The sequence below is a fragment of the Pogona vitticeps genome, chromosome 2 (assembly GCF_051106095.1).
Source record: "Pogona vitticeps strain Pit_001003342236 chromosome 2, PviZW2.1, whole genome shotgun sequence".
NCBI lineage: Eukaryota > Metazoa > Chordata > Lepidosauria > Squamata > Agamidae > Pogona > Pogona vitticeps.
This window is the reverse complement of record NC_135784.1, coordinates 204588527-204611321: the sequence shown is the minus strand read 5'-3', so window position 1 is coordinate 204611321 and position 22795 is coordinate 204588527. Positions and strand designations below refer to the sequence as shown.

At 39.1% G+C, this 22795-nt stretch overlaps 1 protein-coding gene and 1 long non-coding RNA gene across 3 annotated transcripts in view; one reads left to right on the top strand and one right to left on the bottom strand.

Moving 5' to 3' along the window:
- The window catches only part of LPL (lipoprotein lipase), a 29575-nt gene extending 16497 nt beyond the window's left edge, over positions 1-13078 (top strand). For both annotated transcript variants that reach the window (XM_020801445.3, XM_072991973.2), the window contains 6 exons: positions 823-1056; positions 2776-3018; positions 5410-5530; positions 8051-8233; positions 9093-9197; positions 10932-13078. In XM_020801445.3, the coding sequence (XP_020657104.3) occupies positions 823-1056; positions 2776-3018; positions 5410-5530; positions 8051-8233; positions 9093-9197; position 10932 (887 nt within the window). In that variant the 3' untranslated portion in view covers positions 10933-13078. The remainder of the gene's footprint in view (positions 1-822; positions 1057-2775; positions 3019-5409; positions 5531-8050; positions 8234-9092; positions 9198-10931) is intronic.
- Positions 7246-18244, bottom strand: LOC144586517 (uncharacterized). Its single transcript, XR_013541382.1, has 2 exons — positions 17888-18244; positions 7246-7615 (listed from the first exon to the last, which is right to left on the bottom strand). It is a non-coding gene; the product is annotated as an uncharacterized LOC144586517 (long non-coding RNA).
- Between the last annotated feature and the right edge of the window lie 4551 nt (positions 18245-22795).

The window sequence follows — 22795 nt, the reverse complement described above, 5'->3', positions numbered from 1 at the left end:
AAAGAAAGTGGAATATGCCCTTTCCCCCCCTCTCTGTGGTGTGTTTTAATGTGGAATGTTGGTAGGATTGGTGTAGAGGTACCACAAGGGCAGGGGAGAAGTTCTCATATCTGTGCATTTATAAATAGACTAGGTTTTTGTAGTCTTAATAGTGCTTTAGGGATAAGTAGCATCAATATTCAGATTTGGAATTTGGAATAACACAATTCAGCTTCGAAATTTAAAACATTTGGAATTTCTGGTTATCTAGAACTCTGTTGCAGTCAATGTGAATACTGTATAGTCATTATTTTCCCCTTCAAAAGAAAAACAAACAGGCAATGCGTTTTAAAAGGATTTTCCTATGTTTCCTGACGCCTTCCCCATGGTTGTGCCAAACAAAAAGAGTGCACATCAATAGACAGCAGTGCCTGGGTATTAGGAAATGACTGTAATGGACATGCTGATTGAACCTTTAACAGTGGGAATGCTAGCAGGAAATGCCAGTAGCATTGGGGAAGCAGAGAACAGGTTGCACTGCGGAATGGGCGGATTGGAGCAGCAGATAGCCTGTGGTGGGTGAGAACTGTGCCAACAGCATGGGGGAACAACACAGTTGAGCAAGTGAGCACAATTTTAGAGTGGAAGTTGGAAGAATGAAAGGGACAGAAGGGGAAGGAGCAGGAGACTGAAGAACAGTGAAGGCCATTGAGAGGAATTTTAACATTAACTTGAATTAATTGGAAATCTATCTGAAAGGTGTGATATTAATGGTGCAGTGTTACATAGTAGCAGTATTAGAGGCCAACTAATGTAGCTTTCTTTTCTCTTGTCCTTATTAAGGTTTAGATCCTGCTGGGCCCAATTTTGAATATGCTGAGGCAGCTGACCGCCTTTCTCCAGATGATGCCATCTTTGTAGATGTTTTGCACACAAATACAAGGGGGTCCCCTAATCGTAGTATTGGGATACAGCGGCCTGTTGGGCATATTGATATTTACCCTAATGGAGGTGGTTTCCAGCCGGGTTGCAATATACCAGAAGCCCTGCGAATGATTGCTGAAAAAGGGTTGCAAGGTGAGTTGTCATGTCTGAATTCTAGTGGAACTATAAGTATTTTTTAAAATTACAGTATTGTGACGTCTAATTTCTTTTATCAATTTTCTATAACATGCAAAAATCACAAGTTTACAAAACATTACAGTAAATCAACTTCAAAATAAACAAAACCACACTTCCAACCCTGTGCAAACACCCTCCCAACCCTTGGAACTAGTTTCATTTTCTTTATCCTTATATTTTGTATCACCCCATCTCTCTCTGGTGGATACCCCTTCCTTTTCTGAAACACATATTCCAAAAATAAATTCCATATTTCTTTAAAATCATTAGAATTTGATATTCCTCTTTTGATCTTGGTTTCATAGGATAATTTATCATTAATTTCCTTATTCCACATTTCTTTGTACCATTCATACTAAATTGGTTATTACTTTTCCAATCCTTTGCAAATATTAACCTTGCCACAATCACCATTATAATAATTAATTCCTTTTCTAGTAGAACTATAAATATAACTAAAACCCAGCGGTTGCTCATATGAAATAATTATCATCTTTCTCAAACTTATCTTTTTTAGATGTTTTACGAAAGGATCCATTATACCAATAATCTGTCTTAGCTGAATTTATTGTGCATAACTAACTCCCTCTTCATTGTGGTTCCAGGTTTAGCTGGATATTTTTGTTTCCTGTGTCACAGCTTGTAGAATATTGAGCATTGCCTTTAAAGGCTCTCCTGCAGCTGTAGTGTCTGAGCAATTAAGGAAATGCTCAGTGTTCCTCAGTGGTGGTGTGTGTTGCAATTGTGTCACTTTCACATTGGATGTGTGTTCCCACTACATCAGCAGCAAAGACAAACTTGGCTTATATTATTTGACAAACAGAGGACAATCTGCAGTGTGGTAGGTTATATTAACCTGCTGCTTTTTTGTGTGCTGGACTGTAGAAATAGATATAGGCCAAATTATTTTGTGCAGTAGTTGGTGTACCACTAATGCTATAACTTTGGAGGGAAACTGCTTCAATTAAGGAAACACTGTAGATATTATCTGTTGAGTATTGAGCAGCATGCGTATCCCTCTCATCTCCCTGTTTACCTCCCCCATTTCTCTATGTGTCTCTCAAATTTGTGGTTGCATTCATTTGTTAGTCCCAATGGGGATGAGTGGCATCCTTTTCAGCATTCCATTGCACAAGTGTTCATACGTTTACACTGCCTTCATTTGGTTTCCTCCATCATTATGTATCCTGATCTGAGCAGCTACAGGACCTTGTAGTACCATTGTCTGCATTGTACTGTTTGTGACTGGAGGTGATTAATAATTCCTTCTGAGAAGATAAATAAATAGAGACCAAGAGGAAAATGTAGCAATGTAGAACCAGCAGTCAGAAGCAGCAGCATAATATTTTAAAAGAAAAAAGTTACCACAATCTATATCACTGGTTCTTAACCTTGCGTTACTCAGGAGTTTTTGACTGCAACTCCCAGAAGCCTTCACCACCACCTGTGCTGGCCGGGGTTTCTGGGAGTTGCAGTTCAAAAGCATCTGAGTAACAAAGGTTAAGAACCACTGATCTATATGATTTCCAGGGAGAAATATCCTATCTCACCCAACTTAATAATTTTATATACACATGATGCAGCTGTGCTTTATCTTACATATGCTGGTAAAGAATAGCTACACATTTTATTTGCAATGCATCCAGTAAATATTACTTTTTTTTCCTATTAAAGATGCAGATCAACTGGTCAAATGTTCTCATGAACGCTCCATCCATCTCTTCATTGATTCCCTTTTGCATGAAGAAAAACCAATTATGGCCTACCGCTGCACCTCAAAAGAAGCATTTGAAAGAGGTCGCTGCCTGAGCTGCAGGAAGAACCGCTGCAACAATGTAGGCTACAAAGTCAACAGAGTGAGAAGCAAGAGGAATATCAAAATGTATTTGAGGACTCGAGCACGAACGCCTTACAAAGGTAAGATTACTAAAATGATAATGTGTGCTCTCTCTCCCTCTTTTTTTTTTTTTTTTTGGATGTATGATTCCTGCTTTTCAGAAAATGGGGAAATGAATCTGTTTGGGACCTGATTGAACAGAAAGTTCTCCTGCACAAATTTCCTACTTTTCACCTAGTTTTTTTGTTTCAACTACAAATGTTTCTGAAACCCTGAATTAGTTCATAACCGGAATAAAGCAGGTTTGTGAATATCAGATGAGCTCTAGTTTCATTCTAGCAAATTTTAATATTTTTTGAATGCAAGCAGATATTGATTATGAGTTAATTTACATTTTGTATGCTATGTGGACTGCATGGCTGGCACAACTAAGCGGCTACACTCCACCCTGGTTGAGTACAAGTTATTTCTTCCTGGCAACTTATACTATATAGTATATAGTATAAGGAGTTGCCAGGAAGGAATAACTTAACTTGTGCTCAACCAGGGTGGAGTGTGGTTGCTTAGTTGTGCCAGCCATGCAGTCCACATAGCATACAAAATACTATAGTATATAGTATAAGGAGTTATAGATAGATATAGACAGACAGACAGATAGATATATATTTCTGTTGTTGACACTCTGATTCCACTGCTGATCTAGTGTAAACAAAGAGTATCTGACAGGAGCCAGCTGGAGAAGGAAATTATCATAAATCATGATGGATAGTATATGTTAGTTTGCATGTCATGTGCTAGAATGCACTTCACTGATGCACATGTGCAAAAACCTGAAGGTGCTGCAAAACTTTATAATGGTTGTAGACTCAGCCAGTCCAGTGTGGACTGACAGATCACTCCTTAATATACCCAATAGGGGGTGATACATGTGGCCAAATTCTATAGATTCTTGGGGAGTCATTGCATAAGTTGCTTCTGGGTGCATGTCGGTTGTGTGCCTGGTCATGTGTCTGATTACCACCCTGCTCCCAGCATGTGCCTTGGTATGTCTTAAATAAGCTGCAGTTACAAGCTTATGCAACCCCTCTGTGAACACCAAAATAATTTTGCTGTGTTCGATAAGGACAGTGTGCTTGTTGATGCCCTATCTGGATGTTCTACTACATTCTACATTTAAAGTGCAGTTGCACTCCATGCATGCCTTGGCTCTTGCTACGGAAAAACAAAGGAAGGGCAGCAGAAAGCATGCAGAAACAAGAACTTGGTGATGATAAGTGATCTGAAGCCATCTTGTACCTTAGTAAGCAGCCACTGCCACCCTTCCAATACCTGCCACAGGGATAGTAATTAACCTTACATATTGATCCTAAGATATGCAGTACTTAGGAAAGGAGTACTAAAATGGGAGAACATTGATTCTTGAATAAATTCGACACCACATGACATGGTGTCCCCCCCTCAACACCTCCCCACGGTTTGTATTGGGGAGGTGAGAAAATTCTAAGATGGTACTTTCGAAACTTTTAAAATTATTGTGTTGTCCAGTTGCTTGTGAATGAATGACTTCCAAAAAGTCATGTTATCAGCCCTACATAGGTCTCATCCCATCTGAAGTTACTTTTTCTTTTTTTTCCTGCTGCCTTAATATTTTCCTAACATTTTTGGCATTTCCAATAAGTAGTGTCTTATTGTGATATGTCCGAAGTACAGTAGCCTCAATTTAGTCATTTTAGCTTCTACGGAGAGTTCAAGTGTGAGTTAATCTAGGATCTCCCTGGTGGTCCATGATATCTGCAAAGTTCTCCTTCAAAATCTCATTTCAAATAAGTTGATGTTTCCCCCTGGTAACTTCCTTTGCTGTCCAGCTTTCACATCCATACATAGTAATCAGGAGTGCCATAATATGGAAGGACTTAGCTTTGGTCTCAATTAGCACATCCTTTCTCTTAAGGATGTTTTCTAGCTTCTGTTCTGAATACCTGTTCTTCCAAATCTCAGTCTTCTGTCTGCAGTCTCCAGTTGCGATTAATTGCTGAATTGGGGTATTAAAAGTATTTGACAATTTTAATGTATTAATTTATTGTCAATGGTAAAATTATGTAATGTTTCTCTAGTTGTGATATTTCTCTTTAACATTCAGTTGTAATCTTGCTTTTGGACTTCTTTAATATGCATCAATAGTCACTTAAAGTCATTATTATTTTCTGCCAGTAGTTTGGTATCTTAAGTTTATTGATGCTATTTCCACCAGTTTTCTCTTCTTTATCTGAATATAATTCTGCTTTTGTTTTTATATGTTCTGTGTGGCTAAATTAGACAATGGAGTAAAATGTACAAAAGTAACTTTGCAATTTCTGCTCAAAAATATTACTGGTTGAGTAATGGTAGTAGACTGAAAACCACACTGTTTTTAAAGTTTCAAAATTACTGCCTTTTTAATCTTCATTTCTTCTTTGTTTATTTGCTTCCAGTGTTCCATTATCAAGTCAAGATCCATTTTTTTGGAAAGGTCAGCATGACTAAGACAAACCAGCAATTCCTTATCTCTCTGTATGGCACTAAGGATGAAAGTGAGAACATTGCATTTGCACTGTGAGTATTAACAGAAATGACTGACCTTGTATTAGTTGCTAGAAAATTGTATTGTCTGGGAACCAGAAGAAACACTTGTGTCTAATTTAGATTTTAAAAATTATCAGCAGGATTTCTGCTTTTTTCTTCAATTTGTGGTGTCTTATCCTAATCAGAAGTAATCTTCAGAGCTGCTATGGAATGGAACATGCATGTGCTCGGAGAATTGCTTAGATGTTTTTTTCTCAGTGGACTGTACAGAAGCAGGTCATTAAGGGAGGGTTACATACCTTGTACAGTGGTGCCTCACTAGACAGTTACCCCGCATGACAGGTTTTTTTGCTAGATATTGGCCTTTTGTGATTGCTATAGCGATTCGCAAAACAGTGATTCCTATGGGGGAATTTCGCTGGACAGTGTTTGGTCCCTGCTTCGCAAACCAATTTTCACTAGACGACGATTTTGACAGCTCACTCCGTGAGCTCGCAAAACAGGTGTTTTCGGGACCTAAGCTTCGCAAGATAGTGATTTAAATAGCTGATTGGCGGTTCACAAAGTGGCTTTCCTATGGCCGATTTTCGCTGGACAATGACGATTCTTCTCCATTGGAACACATTAAACAGGTTTCAGTGTATTCCAATGGGGAAATGCTTTTCGCTAGACAATGATTTCGCTAAACAGCGATTTCAGTGGAACGGATTATCATCGTCTAGTAAGGCACCACTGTATATATTGTAATTTCACTGGAACAAATGATGCACCTGCAACATTTTAAGTTGTGGTGAGCTGCATACATTTGCCAAAGGAAAAGGAGAACCTTTTAGTCTCGTTTTGCATTTTAAAGAAGTCTGAAAACTTGTCAAAAATAAGAGTTGCACTTTTTCCTCTTGATACTCACCTTCACATTCTGCAAAGTGTGACATGATGTCTGCATTTCCCCTAGCTTATGTACTCTAGAATAATGGTTGCCAACCTTGGTTCCCCAGATGTTCTTGGACTGAAACTTCCAGAAGCCTTCACCACTAGCTGTGCTGGCCACAATTTCTGGGAGTATTAGTCCAAGAACATCTGGGGACCCAAGGTAAGGAACCATGGATCTAGAGGCATTAAAAAGAGGAAGGAAGAGCTTTCTATTTGAACAACTTCTACATGGTTTGTGTATATATGTCTGTAAATTTCTACTTAGTAAATTGGGTCCAAGACACACGAATAGCTTATAACATTGAGATTGGCACTTTTAAAGGCAAGTTGTCCAGTTCAATCTAAAGAGCTGTAGGCGGAAGAAAAGGAAGTGGCATTTCCTTTCCCTACTTCTTTTCTACTATAAATGGCAAAAATCTAAAATTGCCTGGAGTGCCTTTTTCATCTAGTCTTGTGAATTGTGTAATAAATACTCTGATGGTTCACAGTTATTTAAAATTATTAGTCATTTCTTGTGTATGAAGATCTCTCCCACGCTTTAAAGGATAAGTGAAGAGTTTATTTTAAACACCATATGTATTTCAGTGTCTTTGTGCATAGCTGGTTTTGACTCTATTTGGCCATGTCTGGAAAAATCACCATCTTGAGACAGTTAGGTGCACCAAAATCCAGCTGAAACTGAGATTAGTCACCAAAGATGTAAAAATAAATACTGACTGTTGTGTATGGACAGATGTATTTATTTATTTATTTTATTTATACCCGGCCCATCTGGTCTTACAACAGATGGGTTGTAGTAGTCATTCTTTATTCATATCAGAGTGTGGAACAATTCAAAATCATGGGTTTTTGACCAGAGACAGTCGGAGCTTTTGATGTGTGCAGAAACCTTCATCCATCATATGGGGAGTCGGCATCCATGAAGTGGGTGGGTTTGGTGCCGTTCCATTGCAGTGTTTCTGGACACGAAGGATTTGCCATCTGCATGCCATTGCCCAGGGGATTCCCAAGTGTACTTGCAATGCTTTTCCACTCTTCGTGGAGGCTCCTTCTCTGTTCCCCAGTTGTAAGAGGGCTAACAAACGATAGAATATAGCCTGTTTCTTCTACTTCTGAGTCCTGTCAGTTTGGAATTCCTCAAAGTTCTGCTGCACATCATTGTATTGTCAAATTGTGTGCATACTCCTGCAATGAAAACAACCTAGAAATGTGATCATTGATATTGAAGAAAATCTGTTCTCCTTTAAATGGCTTTCATTGGTCTTGATCCAGCTGTTTGTTCCAACCAGAGAAGGCACGGTGAGTTAATAGGACTTTTGTAAATTAACTGATACAGAAATTCCATTGATACATTGACTTTCCTCTCTTTGGGATGAACAACTGGGTTTATCCCATTGTCTCCTTGGTTGCTACTACTGTACAGTGAATTAGATATTGGTTGAAACAACGGTTCAGTGACATAACTTTTACTCCTTTACATGCTTGGGAAGATACATGCTGTGTCTCACAAACTAACATATCTGTATTCCTAAGAAAAGCACAGTACAGCTAAACTTAGAGACCTGAGCTTCCATGTCAAAGAAGGAATACTTGAGCAAAGATTTTATTTATTTTTAACAGGCCAGAGATCACCTCAAATAAAACTCATTCCATCCTGGTATACACAGAAGTTGATATTGGAGAGCTGCTGATTGTCAAACTGCAGTGGACGAGTGACTCTATTTTCACATGGTCAGATTGGTGGAATATCCCTGAGCTTGGCATCAAAAGGGTCAGAGTCAAAGCTGGAGAAACCCAAAAAAAGTAAGGCAGTTTCTTTTTGTTATAGGAAATGAGATTATATTATTTTTTTATGAAGTATTATTTTAGCATTGTTTACTTTATGGCACATTCCTCTATCATCTAGAAGCAGTTACTATCTCAAAAGGTAGTATTCTGCCATTCAAACTCTTGAGCTACATGACAGAAGATTTTTTAAAGCTTTTTGTCCTGAGTATCTGAACAACAAGCTGAATGGGCAGCAGGAATGGCGTAGCTAGAGCAGGCTCAGATTCTGCTGGGTGTATTTAACAGAAAGCAATTGTCATATTAAGGAAACTTGAATATTTGTAAACTTTATAAATATAATTACTGATTTTTAGCCTTGGCATAACTAATTAGCTATAAAATGGCTCCCAAGCTCTGTTTCCACAGTTACAACATTTAATAAGGCAGCAAATCCACATATATTTACACAGTCATCTGATGTTTAACCTGCTCTGCAGTGCTGTTTTTAATGTTTATCTTTTGCATTTTTAATGGGTTTTTAAAAAATAGCTGATTTTTATGGTGAGGTGGGTTTGTTTGTTTGTTTGTTTGTTTGTTTATACCCCGCCTATCTAGTCATTTTGACCAGTCTAGGCAGCTTACAACATAAAAACATATGTTTATATTATGTTATTAAGGTTTTAGCTAACAGTTGGTCATATCTTCAAAAATCTTGTAAGCTACCTTGAGTGCTGTCTTTTAGTGGAAGGGCAGGGCATAAATGTAGTAAATAATAAATACATTTACAGAGGTTTTTTTTTTAAAAAAATTGGGAAGCCAGTTAAATAACAAGAGAATAAGACATTATATTTAAAATATTTTGGTACAGTAATCCTTTCTTCATGCATATTAACAGGTTAGTGTTCTGCTCTCCGAATGGATTCTCTCATCTCAAAAAAGGAGATAAAGTTGCAGAGTTTGTGAGATGCCATGTAGACTCATCCAATGAGGCAGATTCGTGGTAAGAACTTCACAGTTGCCAAACAAGGAATGACCAAGGATCAGCCAATGCATGCTTTTCACAAATACTACGGGCCAAGCTCTGTGTGTAACAGATTCTCATGTTACACTTTTGCAGGCACTCACATCGTCATGTTGCTATATGGACTCCCCTGCAGAGAAGGGTGTCTAGGACATAAAACCATGTTCTGTGACATGTTTCAGTCCCTAACTTTAAACCTCATTTAATACCCACCATAACCTACACACCCCATATTAGAAAAATGCAATATAAAGTCTTCCATATGCATTCTGAAAGTGTACCGTCTGGCTGTAAAGTTAAGAAACTGCAACTAATATGTACACAGAATGGCAGCTTGTAAGAGATGCAGCATCTCTATCTCTGTCTTACATTGGTGGAAATGATTACAAAATGTCCTGCTGTGTTAATAGTCCCATTAATTTTTCTAAAAAAAGAACACTGCATTTTTGACTGACGAAGACAGTGAGGGGGAATCTTTCGACTGGCTGCTAGTGTTCTAAAAACAAGGACAGCCTTTTGGAAAGTAGCTTAACCTTTAAATCGGGTCTTTTTGCAGGATACTTTACATTCATCTATTACAGTGACCATTGTCAGCATTATGCAGACTCTTAATTTGAAGGGGTCCCTATTGCAAACAAGACCTAAAACCCAACCACTGAATATCCTGAGATTTCTCTGGCCTTATCCAAATACTTACAAGTGCCTCTGGGGGGAAACTGTACTTGCTATGATGAAAACAGTTTTCCCAAGCTCCTGTTTCCCACATAATATACTACTAGCATAATATACTCATGGCGTTTGCCAGAAGCATTTGTGTGTATGTGTGTGAGAGAGGGGGGGCAGGGAGGGAGGGAAAGGGTAAGGAGAAAAATTAATAATCCGTCTTGTCTGATATCTCTCCCCTCCGAATGCATCCTTTTCCTCCCTTGAATTTGTTTACTGTATATTCCCTGCCTCCACAGGGAAGGCAGGAGTATAGGTACTGAAGGCCAGTACCTATACTCTTGGGGAATATTAACCATTCCTCTGTCTCTGACTGAGGATCCTCCTCTCAAATGCTCTGCCTCCCCAGCATTCCTGTGAACTGACACCCACGTGTTTAGGAAATGGGTTTTCTGTCAATATCTAAGTTAATATCTTGCAGTTCCATTATTTTTTACTTTACCAATACGGTGGCTATTTAATTTGTATGTAAGGTATACAAGAGCTCAGCAAAAATCTTAATGTTGTACTATTGGTATCTGTTACCTTTCCCAGTGGTTTAGAATTCTGTGCACTGTTCCCAGAATACTTTACTGCTTCCTTGTATGATGCTGCAGTTAAGGAAAGGCAGTGTGGAATAACATCTGGAGGAATCATTAAATTTTACCTTAAGCACTCCTGTCAACAAAGGCACAGTAGCAGCTTTGCACTGTCCTTATACACATCACTTTTGTGCTAGTTTTGTTGTATAATTTCTGAAAGAATCCTGAGAAATGAAGTTTGGAGAGGACTTTAAAGACTCTGTTAAAGATATCTGGTTAACTCCCTTAGACCTTCAAGTTCCCAGGATTCTTTTGAGAGGTGAGGGTGGAATTTAGATTATTAAACCAGTTTATACAGTATCTTCAGGTGGGTGAACTCAATTTCACTTTCCAGCAAGACAGGATCTAGAAAGTTCTGTTAACTCCTGAGTTTTCTAAATGGTGGTTATTGTTGTTTTTTTCTGTTTAGAAACCAGTCAAATTATGAAATATTCCCACTTGGAGTTCTTCAAAGAATGAAAAATGAGTGAAGAAACTGAGTTCTGGGAAGGAAACCCCAGAGTGCTGGGCATCCAGGACTGAATATTTTGCAATATTTATCTGCCTTCTGTAATAACTGTCAACCTTGTTTAGTCTTGGAGACTTTCACCTAAATCCAGCTCTATAGTCTAGTTGCACCAGAATGTGGTTTGGGAATCGGCATTCAAATGCAAATCCCACTGAAAGAGCAGTGTAATGGAGATAAGCAATATTTTCATTCAAATTAGCACCTAAAGGCACACCTAATGTGTGTGTAACACCAGAGAGTGTTATGTTATGTGTCCAGAAGCCTACTTTTTTGTGCTGCTTATCAGGATCCAGGGTATCTTTGCATCATCCTGTCACATTAAAGAAGACATTGGTCAAGCATTGGGGAGGAGGGAAATAAACTTTCTCGCATATGGTGACAGGTACATTATTGGCAGGAACCTGCAAGAATTTTCACATGATCATGTAACAAATGTTTCTTGGTTTTTATAATGTACTGCATTTAAACTTTACTATTTATTTAAAAGCTGTATACATGGGCTGTCTTGAAGTTTATTGAACTGATGCAGTGGCTGGCTTTTTTCTTTTTAATCTGCGACTGGACAACTTGCTGGGCAGTGTCCATTCAGCTTATTCATCCATTTTCACATTCTCTGCTCGCTGCAATTCAGTTATTCCTCTTAAATGATTAGGACAGTAGATAACCATATGACTCATGCTTGTGTTACCCCTTGAAGAGGATTGAGTAGTTGCCTCTTGTTGCTTTTGAAAATTCCAAGGTAAGGGCTTCAGTAACAGGTCAGCAGTCCCTACATTTAGGAATGACTTATTTACCCGTATTGTCTTTATATGACAAATACATTTTTTTTTCAGAAGAGAAGGTGGCATTGTCATTGTTTTGTGCTTGTCTGTTAAATATGAATCCAGTACATTTCATTAAAAGCCTATTCAGTCCCTGATTTTTTTTCTTTTACAAAGTCATTGTTTTCACAATGAATTTCCAATTGTACTTATTGGATACTACACCTAGTCTTGGACAATGGTCCCAATCGAATTCTTTCTTGCTCCCCTAAACCCAAATTCCGGCTGACAGTTGCCCTTCCCTTATTGAATCCAGTGTTCCTGTCTTTGAAAGAGGATGTAATTTGTTGCTGAGCTGTAAGAATGACGTAACTTGAAGGCAGTGTTTAGCTATAAGGGTAAAGTAAGTTTTAGCAAAATGCAGTGTTGTGTGCTGTCAGAATATGTACAAATATAATACACTTTGGATAACAAAGGTCACATGGATAAGCTATAGAAAATAGGTGAGTGCAGCTGAAGAAGCATTCAGGCTGAAGAAAGTTTGCTTCATTCAGTCAGACATTCAAACTTGGAAGCAGGGTTGCAATATTTGTGCAGTATGTTTAAACCAGACAGTGTAAACTGTGTTTATATGAAGACAGGCATATCTGAACCAATCTTTTAGCACCCCTCTGATTATTGTATGATAGTATTTATTATATTTGGAAAATTTTATCACAGGAAAATTGTGTGTGGAGAGAAACAAACTGAAGTCCAATATGAAGCAATTAAAAAAAAAAAACTTCATTAAAAACATGAACAACCAATTACTATAGGAGATTTATAAAGTGCTCCTATAGTGTATTCTCGACAAATTCTGACTTCCATTTTCAATTGTTTGAAGAGTAAACTTTTTGCTTTGAAGTAAGACATATTATGAATTGCACATTTGAATACATGGACAAATATGAACACCAACAGCACTTGATCACCAGCTGGTGAATGATTCTTTTATACATGAGAAAATATAACTTGGCTTTAAATATTTCTATTTATTTTTTTGTAAAATATATGTATATGGGTGTAAAAGTTACTATGTATATATTGCTGAAGCTATCAAAGCAAGGCTTACATATGCATTTATACTGTTGTGTGGTTTAATTTCTGTAAATAGCTCCCCCCTCAAAGTATTATATATTTGGAAAATGCTGCTGCAACTGTCAACTTTTTCCCCTAGATACACCTCTATTTTGTGCTACATGGAAATCTGCAAATTTATTAAAACCAACAATTTATTACAAAATAAAATGGCTGAAATGATGTGTTTTTTTGGGGGGGAGGGGGGCAGTATCGGAATGAACTACCAGAACAAAAATTAGAGGAATAGCTACTCCTAACATACTTGGGTCAAGTGTATACACAATTATCTACTTTAAATAGTGTGAATGAAGACAGCTATTTCATGTGAATGAAATGCCACTTAATGTGTACAATAACTTGGTATGATAGCTAAAGGATCTACTGAGAAAAATCTGCCTCCTACTGCCTTTCAAGTTGTTTCTGAATCAGGGTTCTATATACAGATAAAGTTTTCTAGGATGGTTTTGGCTGAGAACAACCCATGCTGTGAGATAAAAGGCTTATTACAGTGGTACCTCACTAAACGACGATGACGCTAAATGATGAATTAGCATAATGATGACTTTTTGCGATCGCTATAGCGATTCGCAAAACAGTAATTCCTATGAGGGGTTTTCGCTGGACATCGATTAAGTCTGTGCTTCGCGAACCATTTGTTAGCAAGACAATGATTTTTTCGGCTCTGCACAATGGCTGCCCTGTGTTTTTTGGACCCATGCTTCGCAGGGCAGCGATTTTTACAGCTGATCGGTGCTCGCAAAATGGTTTCCCTATAGGCGATCTTCACTGGATGACAAGGTATTTTCCCCATTGGAACACATTAAACCGGGTTTCAATGCATTCCAGTGGGGAAAGGGTTTTCGCATGACGATTTCGCTAAACAGCGATTTTCACGGGACGGATTATCATCGTCATGGGAGGCACCACTGTCTTTTAGTTCCAAAATTCAGGTCAAATGGTTGTCATTCTTTGTCATGTTTCCCTATTACCTGCTTCATTTCTCATTATCTTCGTTTCAAGGATAAGTTTTGTAGGGTTGGGGATTTCACAAATGTAGACATTCTGAGACACCCGAATCAACATTTGTGAAATCTGCAACTTTCTTCCCCAACTGCAAACACTCTTCACGGGTAATTTGTCTTCTGAGCTACAGCCCATCCTTTATCTGTTTACTCAGTACTAAGCTCCATTGAGCTCAACAGTATTTGGAATATGTGCGCACGTGAGAGAGATTAAGACTGAAGTAATAACTGAATTCTGCAAAAGAAAATACAGTATATTTGTGCTGAACTGGGAAGCCTGCAAATTTCCAGAGATAGTCTTCAGGTGGGTTTCTGAAAGCAGGAGCAAGTTCCTTTCTCTGAGAATAGATGCGTTGGAAAGGCATTTTTAAACTCTTGTCATAGTATCACTGCTACTACACCACATTGGTGTCATGGATAAAGCAGTAGACCAGGACTCGGGAGACATGTGTTTGAATCCTGGCTTCCACAGGAAACTTGGTGTATTTGTGTGTGTCACACCACTCCCTAAATATCTCACCTTGAAAGTCCTTTCAGAGTCATTAAAGAGTCAGTTCCAACTTGATGGCATACAACACAATCATGCTTAGCATTTTTTTTTTAAAAAATGAGCTTTCAAAACAGATTCTTCACATTAGTTTAGTAATCCTTACAGCACATCTGTGATTTTAGACTATGCTTAAATCTGAGTAGGAAATTAGGGTGTATGTGTCCTGGTCAATCCTTTTATGACACACTACATGAGTTATGTGCAATGAGCAAACAGCACTGCATATTATCCAATTTAACTGCTTGGATTTGGGATGCTGTGACAACTTGGAAAGGAGAGAAAGTCCTGGTGCTTGGTATGGGTAAGCGGGAGGTTTAAGTTAAGGTTAAGGTTCCCCTTGACAATTTTTGTCCAGTCGTGTTCGACTCTAGGGGGCGGTGCTCATCCCCGTTTCCAAGCCATAGAGCCAGCATTTGTCCGAAGACAATCTTCCATGGTCACATGGCCAGTGTGACTTAGACACAGAACGCTGTTAGCTTCCCACCGAGGTGGACCCTATTTATCTACTCGCATTTGCATGCTTTCGGACCGCTAGGTTGGCGGGAGCTGGGACAAGGCAACGAGAGCTCACTCCGTTGCGTGCATTCGATCTTACGACTGCTTGGTCTTCTGACCCTGCAGCACAGGCTTCTGCGGTTTAGCCCGCAGTGCGGAGAGGGAAAATCTGAACAAGGACAGAGGAACAGAAACACCAATGAAGAAAAAGAGAGAAGAGAGGAGAGAAGGAAATGGAAAGAAAGCTCATGAGTCAGGTTAAGGGGTTTCTTACTCCTATTCCTATTAACCCAGATTTATAGGAAACCCTGATACAGGCTGAGAAGATCAAGTATAAAGGAAGAGAGAAGTAGGAGAGAGAGAGAACACTTGCCTGGGAATAGGAGTGATCATATTCTTGCTAGCAGTAAATAACGTAAGTACTACTAACATATCTTCTTTACTGTGAACAAGGCTAACTTGTCTGACACCAAGCCTTTCCAAGGAAAGTACATGGCTCCTATGTCTTACAACAATGGCAGTCTGTTTTTACATGCCAAAGGTTTCCTTTTGGTGAAGGGGAAAGAGGAGGCATTTAATGAAAGGCACAGTTAAAACTTATTTGAAAAGATAATTTTCCAGAGACAAGAATGCTTTCGGTATAGATTGCCTATAGTGGCATGGAAACACTGAGCCACAACACCAGTAAAGAATGGGATGAGATGGGAACTCAAGCATTAAAGCCACCCCACCCAATAACATCAGGTTTTTTTTTCCTCCTTTATGATTTGAGATTCACCCTGAGATTTGCCACCCTGCCTGGCAATGGACTAGAGACCATCCATCAAGCAGAAATGCCTTCCAAATAAAAAACTTCCCCTTTGATATAGAGTGTATGTGGCCAACCGTCATGTCCTGTTGGCCAAACAAAGCTGTTTCTCTTGGGGAAAGCCTGCATCTATGTACTCATTTACTTGATACACGAACCTCCCCCTGGTTCTTTGCTCTGATGTGTGATAAGATGTGGTGATCTCATTTACTTGGCTCTCACATTTACTCTGGGAGGATGCTTTCATTTTTCAGGGAAAGCCTTTGTGAGAAATCTTGCAGGACTGGGAGGCTTTTGAAATAATATCTAATGAAAGGAGATTATGAACAGGCAAACACCATGGTGCAATATAATCTCTTGTTATAAATCTACTGGGAAGTGTGTGAGCATTGAAGAAACACAGTCAGATACAGTGAGGGGGACTGTACACAACAACACAAGAGATGGAGAGAAGAGGGAGGCCTGTTGGACTTAAAAGCAGAAGGTCAGCCAATTATGTTTTGCCTGCCTTCCAAAATATTTACTGATTCTTCAGCTGAAATTTATGCAGACTAAGGGATAGGTGGAAACCTAGTGTGGTGTAGTGGACAGACTGACAGACTAGAATTCTGGAAACCAGGGTTCAAATCCTCACTCTGCCATGGAAACCCACTGGGGCTGTGGAGCTGGTAAAGCAACTGCTTAAATCTCTCAATTACCTTGAAAACTCTATTAGAGTCAGTATAAGTTGACTTGACAGCACATAACAATATGGGATAGTTACTTCTTTGGGCTACAGTTCCCAACCTACCTGGGAGTTGCATTTTCCCCCTCCATAACTTTCCCCAAATTCTGGATATCTACTATGACAAACTCCTGATTGGTTTACAATGGAAGCAGCAGTAAGGTTTGAAGCGATCATCGCCCGCCACCCATTCTCAAAGAATTCCCAGCTTGTTTCCCTGAAGAATCTGAAGGGCTGTGTTTGCCCTAGTATGCTCTCCTTTGGAACTCCTTGCCTCATGAGACATTTTTGTCATGTTCCCTGCTTATTTTCAGAAGGTTCTTGTGCTGTTCTCAGCTTAAGGGCGTTAAGAAATATATACAATTTTCTCTTCACTGAATAAACCTGTTTTGACACATAAAGAGACCTGTTTTAAGGAATGAGCAAAGCTGTGAGATTTTTTAAAACTTCTGCACAAGAGCAAAAAGACTGGCTGCCACCTTTTCCTTCCATAGTAGCCCATATAAACCCTGTGGTTGTTTTGATGAACACCTGTGTGGGGTTTTTGTGATTACATTTTTTTTGTGATTAAAAAAGGTTTTCTGTGCAAAGTGCAAGGTGGGTTTTTTTTTGTGTGAAAAACACAATAACCTTTTCTTTGGAGTGCTGTTTGCAAAACAATGGCAAAATGTGAAATATGCACAAAATTTCATGCTCAGTGAGGAGAAACATGTTGAAATATTTCATCCTTGTCTGTGAAAGATAAAGAAGCAGAAATTTACATTCTTAGCTTCGTTTCTTTAGAGGGAAACTATATATCACATAAGAGACAAACAAATAAATAGTTCCCTGATGTTGCTACTGAAATGCTGGGGCCCCTAATAGCGCTGCTAGTGTAGATATGCGGGGAACACCTGGCATGTACATTTGTGATGAGGTCTTGCTCCTGTCTCCAATATGTATTGTCTATTGTGTTCCAGTGCTACTATAGCTATGCTATGCTATGCTTTATTTGGTTCCTTCTGTAATTACATTGTCCTTGGCTTTTAGATGGGCTGTCTGGCAACTAGTTCACAGAAAAGTTCCATTAAACAAACCCAGTTTGTTGACAGGCTGGCACCAAAAAAGTTACAAAGCCACATTTTTTAAAGAAAAAAACACACACATTTGTTTGCTGGAATCAAATAAAGAAAGGGAAAGGGGGTGGAATAAAACATTTTTCCTCTTTAAGCTCTATAGATCAACCAAATTTCAGATAATAATTATTATTTTAAATTTTTTTATTATTGTTATTGTTATTTCAGGGTTTTCCCTCCTTGCTTCACAACCATATCCAGCAGGCTTGGGGAAACACCTGAAAGATAAAAGACCAAGATAAAAAAGAAAATCCAATACATACTTATCTTTCCTCCTCTTAAAAATAATCATGCAAAGACAGGTTCTCATGTGTTGGCTCAATGCCTAGGAACACAAAGTGCTTCATCTTGGCTGAACCTCCGAGGCATCATAAAAGAAATGGTAAAGTGGAAAGAGTTCTGGATGAAGAAGTTTTCTTCTCCTTATCTCTCTCAGACAGACATAATGGCAGGGGCCTCTCGGGGCCTCTGAACATATAGCCTTCTTCATTAGTTGTTGTTCCTGGGCTTTGCGGAGAGATTTCATACAAGGTTATCCATGACAAGCCAGAACAATCTCCTGCCTTTTCGCTCAGAAGTGTCAGTTCAACAGGACTTTCTCCCAGTCCTCAATAAAACAAATATGAGATTTAACCAAAAAGTTTTCAGCTTCCTCAAGAAATGGAGGCCTGCAGCCAAAGGTTTGTTTATATGTAGTATTTAAACAAAGAGAAATAAAAGAAACGATTGCCATGGAAGCATATCATGGTTAGGAATACTACCCCGAAGAAGAAAGTAATTTAAATGCCTGCCACAGGGGGAGGTGAAGATAGCTCTCCAGATGTTGCTAGACAAGTAACCTGTGGTTGGTGATACCATATAATGGCATAGCTGAATCTGCTCGTCTGCTATCGTGACACTTCCCATTTGTTAACCCAGAAAGGAGAGGCTGTCCAACAAAATTTGACACCCTCCCCTCTCTGATCTACCTTGTGAAGGTTACTGTGTGGTCATGGAATGACGTGCCCCCCTTGAGAAATTATACTTGTGCCTTAAATACAATCCTGGATTTTATGATTAGCCTTTATAAATTCCAGAGTGATTTTTTTCTTAACCTTGAAGATGATATATCCACTTAGCTATTATTGACCATTTAGGGATTTTCTTTTCTGTCCACACTATAGTTGGCTACTGCTGAGGTTCTGCAAATGAGCCAAAGAGGTTTCTTTTCAGTGGCCTGCTTTGATGGTGAGGAGATGCTCCTCAAATGAATCCTCATCATTCGAAGAGGCCCTGGGACAGAGGCAGAGATAGTGAGCAAGCAGTCAATTGCCTCCTATTAAAGAAGAAGGGAAAGGATGATGGAGTACTGCATTAAAGGTGTATGTGCTAACATACAAAAGGGAGCTAGAGTGGTGTGTAGTGGACCAGCGGCTGGACTCACACTCAGGAGACCTGGTTCAGATCCTTGCTCAACCACGGAAACTTAGGGGAGGGCGGCAATGGTGAACCACACCTTGGAAGCTCTATTAAGATTGCCATAATTTGGAAGTTTGTGGACTTGACATTACACAATGACAACAATGCTTAAAAATGTAAAATGAAAAAGAATTGCTATAAGTTCATTGGAAATACATTCCATCTCTCTTTAGTAGACAAAATGGTGACCAAGTGATGTGTATGCCCACTGAGTCTCCTGTCCAGGGTGCAGAGGGGTGATGGGTAGAAATCCTTACCTTCCTGCTGCTCTCCTTTCTTACTGTTCATTATGTTTCAGCTGGGCTCAGACTGTTTAAACAGAGAATGCCTTCAAACAGAGGACTGGCTTGTGACAGCTCTTCAGACTGAGAAGAGTAAAGTAGCACACATGGCTCTCCTGTGCATCTACTACTACTACTACTACTACTACTACTACTACTGATGATGATGATGATGATGATGATGATGATGATAAAGACTATTATTATTATTATTATTATTATTATTATTATTATTATTATTATTATTATTATTATTATTATTATTATTATTATTATTATTATTATTATTATTATTATTATTTAATAATAATAATAATAATAATAATAATAATAATAATAATAATAATAATAATAATAATAATAATAATAATAATAATAATAAAGATGAAATCTCAATTCCTGTCTGTGACGTGTGCCATGACGTCACCTGCCTGTCTTGGCTAAGGCTGGGGTTTCCTGGCCTATGGCAGGACAGGAGGTGGGTCTTGAAGGGGTGGAGTTTATGTATCTAAGGGTGAAGTGCGAAGAGAAGGGGGGGTGAGAGGGTTGAGATAGGGTTGGAGAGAGAGTTGAGTGAGGGCTTGAAAGAAGATCTGTAAGGGTTAGATATAGGTTAGGTAATTGAGTGTTAAGTAACAAAGATCTGTGCAGGGTTAAGGTCTGAGAAATATAGTGTGACAAGTGATTCTTTCATTCAGTGATTTACATTTTATTTTTTTTATTCAATAAATCATCATTTTTTTTTGAAATCCATAATAAGTCTGATGTGTCAGGTTTATGTGTGGTTAGTGGCAGCAAAGTTGTGTATGTGTGAGTGAAGGATCGTGACCTGTCATCTCTTGTGGTGACGTAGGAGGAGGTGGCAGTCGCGACACTGTCATTGTGCAATGGCCATTTGAAGAAGCAATAGTTTTTTCCAAGCTAAAAGTCTTTTTCTATTCCAACTTATGGCAACCTTCCTCAGGGTTTCCAAGTACAGAGTACGTACTCAGATGTGGTTTAATTTCTCTTCTTCTGGGGGCACGCCTAGGACAGTGCCACTTGCCCTAGGCTGTACAGCCTGACTCTCCACCCCCCAGTGGGGGAATCAAACTTCTGACTTTGGGCTTGGCAGCCAGGTACCCAACTCATTCACCAGCCAGAAAGTCATGTGGAAGTGTGTGCTATGGCTCAGAGTGTACCTGATGCCAATGGGGATAAACCAGAAAAACAGTTTGGAGGGGATCATAGAGTGCAAAGGGCTCTCAGCTATCCCCTGAGGTATATTTTCCCTGCTTTTCCTTTTCTAATGACACTTTCCTTCTCAATAAGCTCCAGCACAGGATTGAGCCTGGCTGAGTGAAATGAGTATGGAAAGTGAGAAGGTAAGTGGGTGGCACTTTGCTCTACTAGATTCCCCCCCCCATATCTTCTTTTTTTTTTTTAACATGTGGCCCATGTTTAAATAAATGGGTCTGCTGCTCATGTAGTTTGACCCTTCAGAGGGTATACTGTACGATGTATTTGAGGAGGGAAACTATATTATGTAAATAGTTGGAGAGATGTGGTGTGATTATCACAGGGAAAAGCATTTCTGAAGTTCTGCATCTAGTGGGGGCGAGAAGTGACTGCTGCTTAATACAGAAGTTGTCTGCTCTCCTCCATTCAGTGTGATGCATTTATGAATTCAAGGAAACTGCAAAATGTACCATTCATCTTGGTGATCTGTCACCTAATGGGGAACAAAACCTTCTAGCTTGGTTTCCAAATTGCCTTCTCACTCTTCAGGAAAGATTTATGTCCATCTGTTTGCAATATCTTCTGTTCTGCATTTGGAATCTAATGTGTCACCATTTATGTCTATCTGACTTTCATGAAGATTTGATTTATGAGGTTTTTATTGATGTGTTTCAAATTTGCTTTGATGTTTTGTTTGTGTTTTTAAACTGTGATGTTATTCTTGGCAGATAAAATAAAATCAATAAAAATAAATGTATGATGTGTTGTAATGATTTGCTGCATTTCAATACCCCTGGACTGTTTGGTGATTAACATGTCCCACAACCAGCTACCCTAGTGAGGAAGGTCAGAGAACTGCTTAGAAAACCTTCTCCACGGCCTGAAACAGAGCCTCCAAATCTGATCTTCTGATCATCAGCATTCTTCCTCCCTTAGAGAGATGCACCAGCACCTTCTGTTATTTGGAAAGTCGGAGTTTTCAGCAACAGTCTTGTCTACCTTTTTTTTTCCTTTTTGGTTTGTTTATCTCACAATCTGACATTTCTCTCTGTGTTTTGATGAGGCAAACCTCAGAACCACCCACAGTGGCTGTTCCCATTGTTGCTCCTTCAATGTCAAGTCTTGATTCTGTCCAAGTCCCCCTCTCTCAAAAGCTGGTGAAAGGTTCCTTTCCTGCTCCGAAACAAGCTTGTTGCAGCAAAGTGAACAGAACATCACAATTGCTCATGACAACTTTTGGTTCCTAATTTTTAAAAACAGAATTTGTTATTCCCTCCTCTGAATACCTTTTGGGACTACACACAACCTGATTTTGTGTTATGCTTCCTCCAGTGCTTTTCAGTTGAAAATAAGGATGCTTTTACTTAGCAATGAGAAACAACCTTTTTAAAATGACATCTCCCGGAATACCCCTGCCAGAATGATTGCAGTTCTCCCAAAAAAGGAGCTTTCTATGTCTCTGCTTTTATACCCAAAGATTGTTTCCTGGGCATGCTTACTGCAGCTTTCTCTGGCTTTGCCAACTGTGTTGATTCATTTTGGAATGGTAAGTCCAAACTGCACTCACTTCTGAACCTAGGTGTGTAATGAACACAAGGGAAAGCATGTCAGGGCAAAGGAGCCCATGGCTTTCCAGATAATAACATAAAAGAAACCCTGATGAATCCGACTAAGGGCCCATCTGGTCCAGCATTCTTACACAGTGGCCAACCACACACCTACATGAATGCTGACTGTGGGACATGTCCTTACTTTGTCCCAGATTTGTCAACAACTGACACACAAAGTCACATTGCATCTTATAGTGAAGGTGGCTTATGACAACCTGTCTTATGGCCCTAACCTCTATGAATTTATCCATTTTAAAACCTTCCCTTTAAAGTCTTCCAAGTCAGCAGTGATCACCCTATCATGCAGCAGTGAATTCCACAATTTAACTATGTGCTGTAGTGAGACACACCTTGTTTCATCTGCCACCTTTCAACTTCAGTAGGTGATTTTTGATTCTAGTATTATGAAGGCAAGTAAAGGCAGACTACTTTTTTTTCACATCATAGATTGTTTTATACACTTCTACCATATCCGCCCTTACTAACATTTTATTCTGAGCTAATTAGCCCTGAACTCCCCCACAAGGGAATTTCTCCAGTCCTTTGTTCACTCTGCTGGCCCTTTTCTGTAACTTTTCCAGCTTTATGATCAGAGCTGTAATTA